Source organism: Papaver somniferum, chromosome 8 (assembly GCF_003573695.1).
Source record: "Papaver somniferum cultivar HN1 chromosome 8, ASM357369v1, whole genome shotgun sequence".
In the NCBI taxonomy this organism is placed as follows: Eukaryota; Viridiplantae; Streptophyta; class Magnoliopsida; order Ranunculales; family Papaveraceae; genus Papaver; species Papaver somniferum.
The window spans coordinates 62,628,048-62,644,241 of record NC_039365.1 but is presented as its reverse complement, the minus strand read 5'-3'; the positions used below and the strand labels follow the sequence as shown (position 1 = coordinate 62,644,241).

Below are 16,194 nucleotides of genomic sequence, written 5' to 3'. Positions count from 1 at the left end.
ACCCCCCCCCCCTCCCCGCCGGTTCTTATTCCTCTCTTTTTACTCTCTTCCTTCTCCTTCAACCTCTACAACTTTTCTTTTCTTCCTGCTGATACTTTCCCGTTTAATCTTGATTCTTGACTCTTCTTCGCCTCAATCTCCCATTATTCGCATCATTTCGCCTTCTTGATCATCTTAATTAACTTGATATTTATAATCCCATTCTATAAGAACAATCAAATGGGGCACAAAGCAGGGTGGAAAATGGTCGGACTTTGAAAAGCTTGAAGTTGAATTCCGAGATAAAGGTTTTACACTTTCTGCTCCTCCTTTATCAGGTCCTACTTTGACACTTAACCCTAGATGGTTTAAAATTGATCAATGGAATGATCAAAAGATCATCATCTCCCTTGGACAACTTCTCGCCGGTCTCCTTATTCCTCTACTTGATCCGCGAATTCCTTTTTTTTTATAAAATCATAACGCATGATAATTTTAAGCGTGCGATTTATCAGTTGAATTGGGACTCTATTAGGATTATATTGGAGTTCGCGCGTCGTGCGGCTGGGTTAGGACCCCTTTATCCTAAAGAATACAAGAATGCAATGCATGCTAATCTAGAAATTATTCCTTCTGATTACACTGTTGAGAACTTCTTTGTTAACTAAGAAGTTAAGATTATGAAGTGAGAATCAACTCGATGGGTTGTTCGCCTGTCAAGGAAAAATGGACTCGCGGAGAACGATAGGATTATGCGAGATGTGGACTTTTGTTAGAGCATTGCTCGGTCGAACTCGCATGAGTTGCTATCTCAATCATGTTTGTCAATGTTAGTGATCAAAACTATAAGTCTTGATTTCTATCCTACATAGCTAAAAGTCTCGGACTAGGATAGAAAGTGTCGTTGAGCTTAAGAACTCCATGGCAATCATCATACAGGACGAAGGACTACTCAAGGAACTGGTGGATCTTCATCGACTAAAAGGTATGTGGAGACTTGAACTTATCTATCACTCAAAAGTCTATTTATCTCCTACTCTTGAGACAAAAGTCATTTTGGTATATAGAATTTCATTATGCATATTTGCTATTTCGAGCCGAGCTTAACTCGCCTATCTATTTCTCTAAATGTGTGTTGGTAAGCTTTCGATTTAGCCGGATTCATCTTTACCTAGTGATGAAAGTCATGTAATGTTTCAATCACTTTGGAAACTGCTCTGACGAAAAATGGTCTGTGAATAACATCTATATAATGTGCTCTGAGAATGTTTCAATGATTGAAATGAGAGTTTAGACTATATAACCATTGGAGGATATAAGCATTGTTGTGGAAACACATATATGTATAAGTCCTTATTGCTTGAACCAAAGTTTTCGAACTTTGTTGATCAAGTGAAACTGGAAGTGGCGTGAGCCAAGTCCGCGAACTGGCGGAAGTTCTCGACCCGAGAATTTCTGCTGGAGTTTGTGAACTCCTTCCAAGAGCTTAAGTCCGCGAACCCAGTCCGCGAACTTGAGTAGGTTATGTCTAAAAACGATGTTTGTGAACTTAACCTTATATTGACTAAGGAATACAAAGACTATACAGGGTGCATTTCCACCAAGTTCCAAGGACACCTATAAACACAAGATCCACACATAAGTTAGAATTTTCGAGAGCGGAGATTTTTTTTTCTTCTTTTGATTGATAATACAGTTATTATCATTCACATTGATTCAGTTAAGACCCAAAACAGTTGTACTGTATTGTCCAAATCAAGGACATCTCACTCTTAATAGTTGATGGCATCCTTCATATAACATATGTTTGTTGAATATGACACAAATCAATGATCACCCTGATATCGTTTTCATGCAACCAACGCATCTTACTCTTCGATTTTCAGTGGGTAAAGGCATGCCTCAAGAGAAGCATTAAAACCAGAAAACTTGATAAATTTGTAAAGTGGAACTCATATTAGCAATAATAATTCTATTCAACCCACTAATGAAAGTAGGAAATACCAATAGGTCCTACAAATAATATATTAGAGGGAGTCTAGTCCAGTTGACCTAGTCAACTGTTTGTTTGATCCTTTTTGGAAATATATATTATAGTTTGGTCTTAGAAATAATGATTTGATCCTAGGGTGACGTCATGGATGATGTAATTGTCATCTTGTAGTGGCAGAAATACCCTTTTGGGTCCATATATATACACAAAAAAAGAGAAGAAAATATCTTATTTTCAGATTCACTTTCTCTCTCTTCTTTATTTTCAGATTTACATTCTCTCTCTTCTTTATTTCCAGATCTAGTTTTTTCTTCACCCCATTTTTTTTCTCTGCTCATGATGAAGAAGATGAAGATGATGATGAACGACAATGTTTTTGGGCTCTTTTTTCTTTGCTAATGCTATTATTGATGATGATGAAGACGATAAAGAAGATGATGATGATAAAGTTTTTGCGTTTCTTTTTCGTTTTTCGTTGATTTTCTGCTGCTGTTGAAGATGAGGAAGATGATAAATACGATGAAGATGATGAAGATGATGTTGTTGATGCCAAAGACGATGATGATGATTTAGTTTTTGAAGAAGATGTAGTTTTTGTGTCTCTTTTTTCGTCTCTACTGTTTGATATTGTTGTTGAAGATGATGAACATGATAAATACGATATTGTTGGTGCTGTTTTGAAGACTATGATGTTTGCTGCTGTTGTTGAAGACAACGGAAGATTTTTTATCAGGATTTCATTTCTGGAATGAACTCTGTTTTTTTAGCTTTTTATATGGAGTTCATTTCTGGAATGAACTCTGTTTTTTTAGCTTTTTATATGGAGTTCATTTCTGGAATGAACTCTGCTTTTTTTAGATTTTTATATGGAGTTCATTTCTGGAATGAACTCTGCTTTTTTTAGATTTTTATATGGAGTTCATTTCTGGAATGAACTCTGGTTTTTTTAGGTGATTTCTGAAAAAATAAGTAGAAATTAACAGGAGTTCATTTTGAAGAATGAACTGCTACAAAAAAAATAAGTAGAAATTAACACGGAAGGGTACTTTTGTCCATTTAATACTTTTAAATAATTATGTACCAAACAGTAAAGGCGTTTTCCCAAAGGACTAAACATACATGGGACCACCTAAAAAAGGACCAAACAATATTTTTTCCCTAATGAAACCCACCATCAAACCCACTGCCGATGTGGCTTAATTTTTTCCTTTTTTCAGTTTTTCTCTTCTTTTTTTTTTGACGTGGATATATATATTTTCTTTTTGTTTCCTATTTTTGATTTCGAAAACAGGTGGTGAAGAAAAGAAAAGTCTCTGCTACCACCAGTGCCATAGAAGAAAATTTAAAGAAGTACTTGAAACCATCGAGGAACAAAAACTACCACTAGGTAAGTTGTACAAGCCCTTGTTAAAGATCAAACATGACTTGGTTAAAGATGGGAACAGCGTGACCCGTTAATCCATTAGGAATCAGTCGAATCGCATTCCTGTAACTACTGCAAAATCATTGCTGCATTTTTGTAACTAATGCATCATCATCGAAGTACTTCTATGGTTCTGCTTCCTTTGGTTATTAGAATAGGTGAAACTTATTATGGTTATGTTTCCAATTGTTTAATATTGCTCGCACCCTAAAAGCATCATACCACCTAAAACAAGAAAATTCTTAAGCATAATCAGAAACATCATAACTTTCATATTGCGGATTAAATATTTTATACATATGATATGTCTTACAACAATGGGTATTTGAAGTTTCCATTTTCTATTACAAAGAAAAACTGTACAAGGTACAAGTAATACATGCAAGTTCTAAGGTGGCTGCCATTCGGAATGATTATCCAGTCGCTGAAGTGCATTGCAATTGTAGGATAACAGACTTTAAGCCACGAAAAGATTAAAGCTTTAACAAACCAACTGGTGTGCAGTTTGATGGTGCAGAGACGGATAGGAATAAAGAAGTTGCTGATGATGAAAAGAAAAGACTGTTTGCTGAGAGAGCTGGTTCTCTGTTGTTGCTCATGGTTGAACCTGATAGGAGCATACTAGCAGCTACAGTGGTTGCGTGAGCCATTTCTGTGGCTGGCGGTGGTACAGAGAGGTTGTGGTTGTAAGCATAACAGTCTTGTCCTCTGAACATGTCTGCACCTGATTCCATACGGGGGATCCTACAACCATTGTGCACCTGTAAATAGATGTTCTTAAATAATTAAAATTTAAGTCTTGAGTCTACAATGGGATGTAAGAGCTAACTTTAATTTACTCAAGATGATGGCCATAAGCCATAAACAACAAACAAGAACACCACCAATTACCCCCACACGTAAAAACAACCATAAACAACAAAATCACCAACCACATATCAAAAATGCCAAATTCCCATCAATTGTCGACGGACTAGCCTGTTGATAAAGAAAAATGCTTAGTACCACCATAGTACAACTAACATTAATTAAAACAGAACTTCGCAAAAATCACCAAGAAATGACTCTTTTTATTCTATCCACAAAAGTTGATTAATTTTCATACACCCAAGTAGTCTTAACTATATTTGATAACCAACAGCAAGTATGAATTCAAAATGAAATGTGAAAACACCGCTAAAGTACAAGTAGAAATTATGTATTTCCAAAATCTAACCTATAGAGACATGTTTTATGTTTCCTCTAGGACCTGTCTTTAGGACTGAATACTTCTTTCTGATATAACTCCATCAGGAGAAAGACTTTTGAGAAATACACAATGGCTATTCAGTAAGTACTTTTGACACATTGAAGTACCACAAATAATGATAAACAGAACCACAATCAAGTTCCAAACCAATGAGAAATTAAGCTTATTACTATCACTGAACACGCATTGAATCAAATTCTCACAAACCCATATAAGCATTTGAAATGAACCGATGGGAATTACAAACCGGGTAGAGAGAGATAAGAAAATATTTTGTTTTGAACTACTTTTTTCAACATGAAATTGGACGAAACGAAGAACGAAGAATACAAAAATTGAAAAACCTAGAGTTAAAATTGAGATTAGGGTTTAGTATTTTTGAACCTGAATGACAGCAAGTTTTTGGTTTCTGATTTCTTCCATCTGTCCAGCCCTCTGTTGGATATTGCTTTGGGTTTCTCCTTCTCAAACGTTTTTCTTCCTTAGAGCGAGTTTATGGCTTCATGGTGAGATAGGGATCAAAAAACAAAAGAAAAAAGGAAAAAGAAAAAACACGGAAGATATCAAATCAATCGAAAGTCAGCCCACGTAAGCGCCACATACGCAGTGGGTTTGAAGAGTGGGTTTGACCAGTTGGCTAAACAGAATTATTGTATTAGCAATGACAAATAGAGTTAAGATGTATTACAAATGAGCTATACCCAAAAAATGTTTGACTCACATGTCACAGCATAACTGCCAGTTGTTACCCAGATTTGAATCCTAAAGAAAAGGGAAGAACTCCACAATTCCAAACATTTCAGGCGCAAACCAGATACCATGGTATTCTATCTAATTCAATCAGGAGCAATTTTGATATTAAAAAATGTGAACATTATCCACAAAGGAAAAAAAAATCTTTACATTAACATGGAAACTTGAACAATATTTATGAAATGGAACGTCATCCTTTAGCAGCCCATAACTTGCTAGCAGAATAGAATAAATGAAAGCTAAAAGAAGTCCATTAGTTACATTCTGGATAGTTCGAAAAAAACTGGAAGCATGGGACTCTTATTAAATGCAAAAAGGAGAAACTGGAACATAGAGCATCCAATAGCACCAAAAAGAACATAGCAGAAGTGCTAAGAGAGAAAACAATGAAACTCTTACACACTAGAACACCAAGTCGAGAATTTCAAGAGAGACTGTGAAATGTACTAAACAAGTTCTTAAAAAATAGCCTATATACTGTGAAATGTACTTCTTAAATAGTTCTCAGTTATTCTTGGTATCTGCCACTAGCATTTTATCAATTAATATTTTGAATAAATAAGTACGATTTGACCACAGGATATAGTTTTAATCAAGCGTAGAACAGAAGCTAACATGTGAAACCTTGATGTATGATGACTTTTCACGCAACCAGGTGGAACTTTCAATATTTGTCACATACCTTTTTCACAGTTTGTGCAGCACCTGCCATCAGTTTTTTCCCAACAGCCATTGATCCGGTGAACGTGATCTTCCTTACCTACAGTGCAGATTACTGACCATCTCAGTTTCTAATTTTTTAACATTTGCTGCAACACAATGTTTAAATATAGTGAATAATTTAGTTTGCTAAGTGTATCAAACCTGTGAACTTTCTAAGAGAGTGTCTCCGATTTCCGAAGCATTCCCCATAACCACATTAACAGCACCCTAATATAGCAAAACAAAGAATTCCAGAAAAAATCAGTTGAATCATATACCCATAATCAATCCAATGGTAACAAACTAAGTTAGATTATATACAGAAGGAAAACCAACTATTTATCCGACTTTATTAAAACATGGTCAAAATGTTCCCTTGCATCCTAGTAAACCGGTACATAGTTAAGAAAAATACTGGAAACACTTTTCGCATAAAGCCTGGCACAATTAACCATCAAAGACGAATTGAGTGCTATACTAGCAGATATAACGTGACTTCAAAAATGAGCAGCCAAAGGAGTGAACTATCATGATAATTTCTTGCTCATGTTAAGACAACGTTGCCTTCGCGGAAAATTACCTGATATTACCAGGAAGTTCCTTAGTGTGACTAACACCATACTTGTTTGATATATGACATATAAATAATTTTCAGCATCACATTGACCAACAGTACTCTACTTTACTCCGCCAATAAAAACTTAAGCCAGTAAGGAGATTTATCGAGGCTTCTTCTCATCATTATCTATTTCTTCTATCTTGTTTTCTTCAACATTTGAATATCATCTTAGTCTTATATGTCCATGATACAAAAATCACGTATCAAAGTTATTTCCACAGGACTGAAAAGGGTTTCTAGTACACTGCTGAAATGATCTACTAAGCAAACTTTAAAAAGTATACGAGTAAAAGGTACCGGCGGTATTCCAGCTTGAATGGAGAGCTCAACTGCTGCTAATGCTGTCAATGGTGTCAGTTCAGAGGGCTTAATAACAACTGTACAACCACATGCAAGAGCTGGGCCAACCTGCCAAGGATAGAGATAGAACTGTGGCCTTAAACACAAGCATGTGAGGAGCAGATAGCAGCAAGGTTCCTTAGTGATTAAACAGACATACCTTTCGAGTGATCATGGCCAAAAGAAAATTCCAGGGTGTAATTGCTCCTACAACACCTACGGGCTGCAAGAATCACAAGAGAGAAAGAGAAAGAGAGAGAGAGATGAGTAAGTCGGAAATACTAATTCCTTACGAACTGCACCTCTGCAAGAATAGAGTCTAAAAGCTAACATCAAAACCAGCTAACAAACTGTATATGGAGAAAATTTCTGAAAAACACCTTCTTCTTTTTTTTAATGTATGAGCTTTACCACTAAGAAATTAGTGCTAATTAATGTTTCAATGGGTATGTAATGGAAACTCATTGAATATCAGTGCCCAAAATTCAGCTGCCCGACAAGAATAAATATTAGATGTAAGAGATGGTGGGACTTTATATGGACCGATAAAAGAACAACAAAAGTGATATATGAAAACAAACAACATGAATATTGAGAAACAGACTGCTTCATGTATTTTACCACTACACTACTCTTGATCGCAAGACAAACATATCCGCCGTAGTCAACTGGAAGTAATGCAGCCTAAAGATTGGAGATCCGAAAACTTTAGGTGGCCTTTAACTATTAGACAGGTCCTAGAGGATACCAAGAACAACAGATTTTGCTTTAGTCAATTCTAAGACTATATGTAGATGTATATTTACGCATTAACATCACTCGTATTACATATGCACAATTGTGGATCCACGTTACATCATTGCACTCGCACATGAGTGCATGCCTTTATATACTAGAAAACGGGAGATAGCATATTGTGCTTACCTGTTTTATAACAAATAATCTACGATCAGTTAGAGTGGCTGGTATTATATCCCCATATATACGTTTGGCTTCCTCAGCATAGAAATCAATGAAATTAGCCCCATAGGTTACCTGTAAAAGAACCAAAGAATTACATAAGTTTAAACTTATTTCTAGCACTACTTAAAGCAATGCATAGATTTGGATACCTCTCCAATAGCTTCCTTTAAAGGTTTTCCTTGCTCCAACGTTATGAGTTTTCCAAGAACTTCTTTGTGAGCAATCAGCAAATCGTACCTTCAAATGTGTATGAAACACACGTGCCATGTGTAAGAGACAGTCAAATTAGATTTAAAGGCATCACCGAAAAAATGTATTTTCATATTACATAATGGTGCATGGGCCACATTAACTTGGTAATATGAAAATTGGCAACAAATATAACTAAGCTATCATGTAAGTTGGCAATCACAAAATATTGGCCACTCTAACGTTTGTAATCAGGAAATAAAGTAGCACTTAACAGAAGTATTACAAGATTTGGAAATGACAAGTAGCTCCAACTACAAAGGGTGCTACTTGCTAAAATCAGGCATATTTTAAAAGCCCATACTCTCAGGAATACACTGGATTTCCTTAGTAAGCAAAACACTGAAGCTTCTAATGTGTTAGTTTGTTGAATTAGAAATTAGAAAGGAAAGCATCAATATTTGCAATGACAACTGTTTTGATGATGTATACTGTACAACGAAGAAGACACTAGATAATTCTTCTCTTAATTGATTGCAATATAAATGACAATCAAATCATTTATAGGCCAGGCATAACTGACCCTCATGGGCTATTTTATATCTAGACTAAGTTCTCACTGGAACTAAGTTTCAACAAACCCTACATCTGCTAGATAATTCTAGCAATATCAAGTAGTCCCAAGTAAATAATAAGGGAGATCTTTTTATGCTATGTTGTTTGGTACGAGATGTACAACGTGGAATTGGATATGTAGCCGCAGCGAGTCGGGGCCTCTCCAAGATATGGCTCACGTGCCTTGTCGGAATTAATATGCTAACTAAGGAAGTGTCGAACTACAAATATGTCCGATCATGGTGCTGAGTGGGCCTACCGCTAGTATACATAAAACTTAAAAGAACTCCACATCTAATAATGGCTAGAGACCCCCCATAATATCTTTTCTTTGCATACACCAAAAGCTTCCTTTTATTGGTAACTATATCTTGCATTGGGAAGTGAACTTTAAGTGTCTACTTAATAATATTCCAAACACTGTAAGACGAAACACAATTTATAAGCAGAGCAATACAGAAAGACTTCTTCAAGATCACAGGTATGCTGTACCATTTGCGCAGGCATTTGCTCCGTTCGTTTGCAGTAAGCTTGCTCCAAGCTGTAAGAGAAAATATATGATATGGTTATGCAATATATATCTATATATATTTAATATGTTGGTTTTTCTATATTGTCTGTAACAAAAATTTCTTTAGCTAAGTGCCAAAATCTCTTTCCATCAGGAACTCAGAAAGTTCTTTTCCAGGAATTATTTGTTCAATCTTTAGCTGCTATAGACATTGTTATGCAAATGATCACAGAACCAAAAACAATTACATGAATTTCACGAAGACGAGCATAGTGTAGCATTTATCTTTCATGTGGTAACATAAATCATCCAATCAAATGCCCTTCAACCTTAACAATCTAATTGATTTTTATGGCAGGTTATTTAAGCTAAAATTACCAAGGGTCCATGTGGTACCTTAAGAAAATTTACTATCTGCAACTGACACGCTTATTGTACCACCAGATTTAGCAAAACTTCGTTGGCAGGTTCAGTTTCTTTACCTTTCGAATTTAAGGGGACAATGGGCCAACACATATAAGTCGGTCTCATATGTGCAACAACACAACAAAAAAGAAAAACCACTGTGTCACCTTTAGGTCCTAAGATGAAAAGTAGTTAGAAATTCCTAAAAAGAACGTAAAAAAGAACTTTCAACGAGATTTTCTCCAGACAGCAACAAGAAATTATATCACCAACACTATGACAAGTTAGGTTGCAGGATACAAAACTACATACTTTTAAAAGCTTCAGAGGCTGACGATATTGCATCGGTTGTCTCCTTCCTACCCATGCATGGGACATTTGTTATCACCTCTCCTGTGGCGGGGTTGTTTACCTGTCATCACAGGAAACCTCTTCAATTTCTAAGCAACATCCAGCAACAGAATTCAACTATTCAAGAAACTATAAAGAATGTGAAACTGTCCATAGGAGGTTCGTACTTTTGAGGGGAAATGATGAAGGTGATGTAGAGATCATACAATGCGACTATGTCATTGACAGGTCGAGTTAATCATTGTCCTAAACAATATGGACCATTAATTGTGTACACATAATCCAATCAGTATATAGGTTCAAACAGCGTTACCTTCTAACTAAAATAGTTATTGCATGAAACTTGGTTTGTTTGTTTTTTTTTTGTTTTTTTTTGAAGCAGATACTTGGTAGTTGGTGCTAAGTCATTGGATCTACATTTCCATAAAAATTCCTTCTCTAAAAAGAAAAAAACAAAAAACTACAAATAAAAAAAAAGGTGTAACTTCTAATCTTTGTGGTATGTCAATTTTAAAAGGGTTTAAAAGACATAATATGTATCATACTGGAAAGGCAAAAAAAAACAGGATAGGACTACTACTGTCTGCAATTATAAATGTTAGAACTTAAAATTACTAAAGGTAGCAGCTAAAACTGGTCAAACAAAAGAAAAAATGAAGAAAAAAAAAACAAGATAAATTGGATAGAAAAAGTAGATGTTAAACCTGTATGGTCTTTCCATCATATGCTTGAACCCATTTCCCTCCTATAAGTCCTTGGCTTCTTAAGAGACCAGGATCGCTAAGCGTAGAGACAGCGCTTTGTGTGGCCATGCTCATCTGGCCATTAAAATCCCACAGAGATAGAGTAAACATCGTGGAATATTTATCAGAGATTGAAGGTTATCAGCAACTCCCAATTTTATTAAGAATTCTAAACAAATAACAAACATTCTTTTCTAGGTCAAAAATAAATAAATAATAATAATATGTTTCCATAATAGAGATAGTTTCACAAAATCAAAACATATTTTCTCTTGATAAACATTCACTTACAGAACAAAAAGATTCATTAACTATGAACTGATAACTGAATAAAAAATTATTCCGAAAAACCCTAAATAATAAGATAAGTATGAGATCGGGAAGTTATTATAAGATAACAGACACCTTGATCTTACTACTAATAGTTGTGTTTGTGTGTTTGCGAGAGAGAAATTAACGAGATGGAAAATCAAACCTGGCGGAGAAACTATTGAGATTGAGAAGGTGAAGAAAGTGATGATGATCGAATTAACAGATGTCGGCTGGTTCTGAAACTGAAACCAATACGTGCCATTGTCACTCTGAACTCTTATGGCGTGTTTGGTTGGGGGAACGGAACGTGTAATATGATTCCTTTATATGTTGTTATTTTTGCACTTCTTATCACTACGCCAAACCCACACCATTTCACAAAGATCAGAGATAATGAAACCTTAACTCAATTACAAAAGAAAAACAACTTCTTCATTTCAATTACAATCTCTCTCATTGTTGCAATCACTAATAGTTAAACACCCATCAAATTTAATATTGACAACTTCAATAGAAGAAAATAGATGTTAAAAGTAAAGAATAATTCGTTGGATTTTTCTCTCACCTTCGTTTTAGTGCAGGAATAAGGAAAATCCCCATGAGGAAACAAACTTCCGAATGAGGAAGACGATAACTATCTTAGAGGTTTTCTTTTTCCTTTTTTTTTTTTGATCAGACTATCTTAGAGGTTTATGTGGTCCAAACCCTAAATTGTCTAGGTTTTCTTTTTCCTTTTTTTTTTTGATCAGACTATCTTAGAGGTTTATGTGGTCCAAACCCTAAATTGTCTGGTATTTTCAGGGGCGACCCCAAAAGAATTAGGGGCAACACAAAATGACAAAAATAAATTGAAAATACTTATATGTCTCTTCATAATCCGTAGTGTAGAAGGAAAAAAATTATCTACCGATTGCGACAATGTTTTTCTCTTCCTAGCTTTGTTTTGAAATAATTAAATTTGGGGCTACTATCATAATCGGCAGGCAATAAACATCATGAAACTACCCATTGTGAAAACAAAGAAATCCAAAATTCCTATTGGTTTTTGAAATTTTCGAATTTGGAGCTACTACCATAATCGGGAGGCAATAAACATCATCAAACTACCGATTGTACAATGATAGACAATAAACATCATGAAACTACCGGTTATGAAAACAAAGAAATCTAAAATTCCTATTGGTTTTTGAAATTTTCGAATTTGGGACTACTAGCATAATCGGGAGGCAATAAACATCATGAAACTACCGATTGTACAATCGGAAGGCAATAAACATCATGAAACTACCGATTATGAAAACAAAGAAATCCAAAATTCCTATTGGTTTTTGAAAATTTCGAATTTGGGGTTACTGCCATAATCGGGAGGCAATAAACATCATGAAACTACCGATTGTACAATTGGTAGGCAATAAACATCATGAAACTACCGATTGTGCAAATAGAGAAATTCAAAATTCCATTGGTTTTTGAAAATTTGAATTTGAGGATGCTACCATAATCGGTAGAAAATTAACATCACGAAATTTCCATTTTAACTACCGATTATAATTTTCGTGACGCAAACCAACATACATCAATATAAACTACCGATTGTAGTATTATCTACCGATTATGGAGCGCATTTTAGCCATTTCGAAAAAAATTGATAAAGCGTGGCTTGATTTTAGGTTTGGGTGATCTTTTTTTGTCATTTTATGTCGCCCCTAATTCTTTTGGTATCGTCCCTAAAAATGTCGGACTAAATTGGCCACGTCTCCAAGATATTTTTGATGACCCGGTCTTCTCCTCTCTTTTTGTGACAGCAAGTAACGAGTATGTTGCGAAATGTGAATGTCCAGGACTCCAGGATAAGTTCAGGCTTCAGCAAGAATAAAAGCTGAACTAGTTCAGTTGTTGGAACTAAAGTTTGACTTAATATTATTCACCACTAGTAGAGGGCACGTGCTAACACACGTGTTATTTGAGTTGAAAATTTCAAACTTTTCATTTTGGTTCTCAAAACAATTGGAATAGCTAAGCTCGATCAGTCGAGCTCAATAAACAATCTTTCGTGCATGAACCTATAATCATAGCATAAGGACCTGGCAACAAGTATCAAAACAGAAAAGCCAAAAAGACAAAACATTTCTTAGAACACAATCGATAAGGCATTCGAGGACCGGCAATAAGCAGCGGTATCTTTCGAAGCACTCATCGCATACCCTACTCACTCAAGCGTTTTAAAAAGCCGGAAGATTTTAGGGGCCAACAATAAAACAAAAAAGGTCACCCAAACATAAAATGTAGCCATCCCTTATCCCGTGTAATTCATAATGGCAAAATTGTCCTTAAATATTCGGTAAATAATATATTGTTTTTATCCTCTGAATGCATTCGGTAGACAAGATAAGAAGCATGAGTCCGAATATAGTGGGTGTAGTATTTGAATGAATTTTGTTTCATTTTTCATTTCTTTTGATTTTTGAGTTATAGCCATGTCATGGTAGGATCAACCACAGTCATATTCGGAAGATATATCATTTGAATATACTCCTGAATATATGATGGCCCAAAAATCAGAATTTTAGAAAAACGAAGATTTATCAAATTTTGAACTTGTAATAATCGGAGGAAGTATAATTTACATAAACTCCCGAATGTATGTTGCCTAACCTTCTAAAATGGCCATTGAAACCACCTAGAGCCATGGCATGGTAGGATCCGCCACAGTCATATTCGGAAGATATGTCATTTGCATAAACTGTCGAATATACGATGGCCCAAAAATCAGAATTTTTGAAAAACCAAAAATTTTCTGGTTTTGAACTTGTAATAATCGGAAGATATTGCATTCGCATAAACTTCCGAATGTATGTTGGCTAACTTTCAAAAATCCTTAGGTTTGCGCCTCTTGGAACTACCTAGAGCCATGGCATGGTTTGTTATGCAATAAGCATATTCAGAAGATATTGCATTACATAAACTTCCGAATGTACAATGGCCCAAAAATCAGAATTTTTGAAAAACCAAAATTTCTCTAGTTTTGAACTTGTAATAATCGGAAGATATTGCATTTGCATAAACTTCCCAATGTATGTTGGCTAACCTTTAAAAATCCTTAGGTTTGCGCCTCTTGGAACCACCTAGAGTTATCACATGGTTTGTTATGCAACAAACATATTCGGAAGATATTGCATTTGCATAAACTTCCGAATGTACAATGGCCCAAAAATCAGAATTTTTGAAAAACCAAAATTTCTCTAGTTTTGAACTTGTAATAATCGGAAGATAATGCATTTGCATAAACTTCCGAATGTATGTTGGCTAATCGGAATATATTAAGAATATTTGCTACCGAATGATATAAAGCCCCAAAACTATTTGGGTTTCAACATTTTACAATCGGAAGAATAGAATATTATATTCTCTTCCGAATATATACTGGCCCCAAATGGGATTTTTCCTAATCACAATTTTGAGAACTTTTCAATAATATATATATATATATATATATTCGGAAGTCTAAAAAAAAAATTAATCTACCGATTATATCCATTTTATTCACAGGAAGATATGACCAACAATATACGGAAGTCAATCTATAACTTTATCTCCCGAATACTGTCGATGTTCTTGAGAAATGAAGAACACGACTACATTCGGGTGTTAAAAATCATGCATATCTCCCGAATCTGGGAAAAAACAGAAAACCGTAGAATTTTCTTTTTCAGTTCATCGAATTAAAGCGACATAAACCCAAAAAATGATAGAATCTTATCTAATTGGGGCCATTTGAAGTTGTCGGAGTGTTTGGCTATCAGATTCGCCGCCACCAACTACATCCGCGGCTTCGCGTCCGTCGCGTTCTTCGTCACTTTCAGCAACAATCTCTTTATTTCTTGCTAAAATTCCACCAAGATGAATTGAATAAGAAGAGTTGAAATTAAGGAAATTGAAATCAGATTTTGATTTTTCTTGAAGGGCATAAAGGTAACTTCAAATTCCTATAAGGTGTCCCTTAGCTAGTGTCCTTGTATGGGTATAAATCAATGGCTCCTAAATCCTTTTGAGTAGCCCCAAAAAATGCCAGGTTAAAAGACCATATTAAGCTTTTGAAAGAACAAAAAACACGATAACAGTTCAAGTTTGACAGCACCCAGTAAAAATAAACCAGCAACCTATAAAGGGACATTGAAAAAAAAATCAATAAACAATAAATGTTTGAAATCTGAATGACTGCTTAGTTATACATACTGAGGACTGGCGATGAGCAGTAATATTTTTGTAGTAGTATAAAATCCCACTACTACACCCTTCGATAATTTACTAACTTGGTTATGAAATCATGATGAAGAACACTTAGAAGAATTTTATTAAGTCTAGAAATCAATACAAAAGAAGAAGATAAAACCCAAACTTGGGGAACAAACCACTTTCTCTCTCTTAAAGTTCTATCTCAACTCTCCAAAAAGATCTCTCTCTATACAATGGTGGCTGGTCCTATATATAGGAGTTTACATAGTGGAGGCTAGCTAATAAAGCCCTTATTTTCGGATTTGTCGTGCGATGTTTTCACACACTTATATTGGATCTTCTCGCACGAGCTCCTGAATTTCGCACAGCTTTCACACTTTACTCGTGACTTCATGACGTCATTGATTCTGTCATATGGGATATGCTACGTGCGAAATCAGTTCGCTCCTATGTAATATCTTCTCTTCGCATAATTATGAGGTGTGCGATATTCTGTCCTTACATTTTGCCACTTATCTCATCGATCTTTTCTATAGAAAGAGCGATGATAGAAATTGTTCTTTAATCATTTCTTCGCATCTTCATTTGTTATTTTCCGCACCCTATCAACTTTTCATATTCCTTAACTGACAACAATCCGAGATGCCGGACTTAACTGCTCCACGTGTTCCTCTTATCTCCTTATATTTGGACACGTTGCGATTAACCCCTGCAACTGTCGCTTCATATCTCTTCACTCATTAATGCGTTTATAAAAGCGGATTTTGTGGGGAGAAAATAAAATCCTTTATAACCCCCCCCCCCCCCCCCCC

General features: G+C 35.3%; 1 protein-coding gene across 15 annotated transcripts; it reads right to left on the bottom strand.

Moving 5' to 3' along the window:
• Positions 1–3,644: 3,644 nt before the first annotated feature.
• LOC113301351 (succinate-semialdehyde dehydrogenase, mitochondrial-like) lies at positions 3,645–11,864 on the bottom strand. 15 transcript variants are annotated; one of them, XR_003336246.1, is made up of 15 exons: positions 11,712–11,864; positions 11,310–11,500; positions 10,796–10,909; positions 10,053–10,152; positions 9,317–9,365; positions 8,170–8,257; positions 7,982–8,092; positions 7,218–7,280; positions 7,016–7,126; positions 6,262–6,327; positions 6,080–6,157; positions 5,366–5,475; positions 5,029–5,143; positions 4,328–4,373; positions 4,018–4,156 (listed from the first exon to the last, which is right to left on the bottom strand). XR_003336246.1 is itself a non-coding variant. In XM_026550112.1 (14 exons), the coding sequence occupies exons 3-13, from the start codon at positions 10,907–10,909 to the stop codon at positions 4,369–4,371; spliced, it is 882 nt and encodes a 293-aa protein (XP_026405897.1). In that variant the 5' UTR covers positions 11,310–11,500; positions 11,712–11,864; the 3' UTR covers positions 4,000–4,139; positions 4,328–4,368. The 15 variants fall into 15 exon arrangements, 7 of the variants coding, with proteins under 7 accessions (XP_026405892.1, XP_026405893.1, XP_026405894.1 ...); XR_003336244.1 differs by having other exon boundaries at positions 5,366–5,471; XR_003336243.1 differs by lacking the exon at positions 4,328–4,373 and having other exon boundaries at positions 3,772–4,156; positions 5,366–5,471.
• Between the last annotated feature and the right edge of the window lie 4,330 nt (positions 11,865–16,194).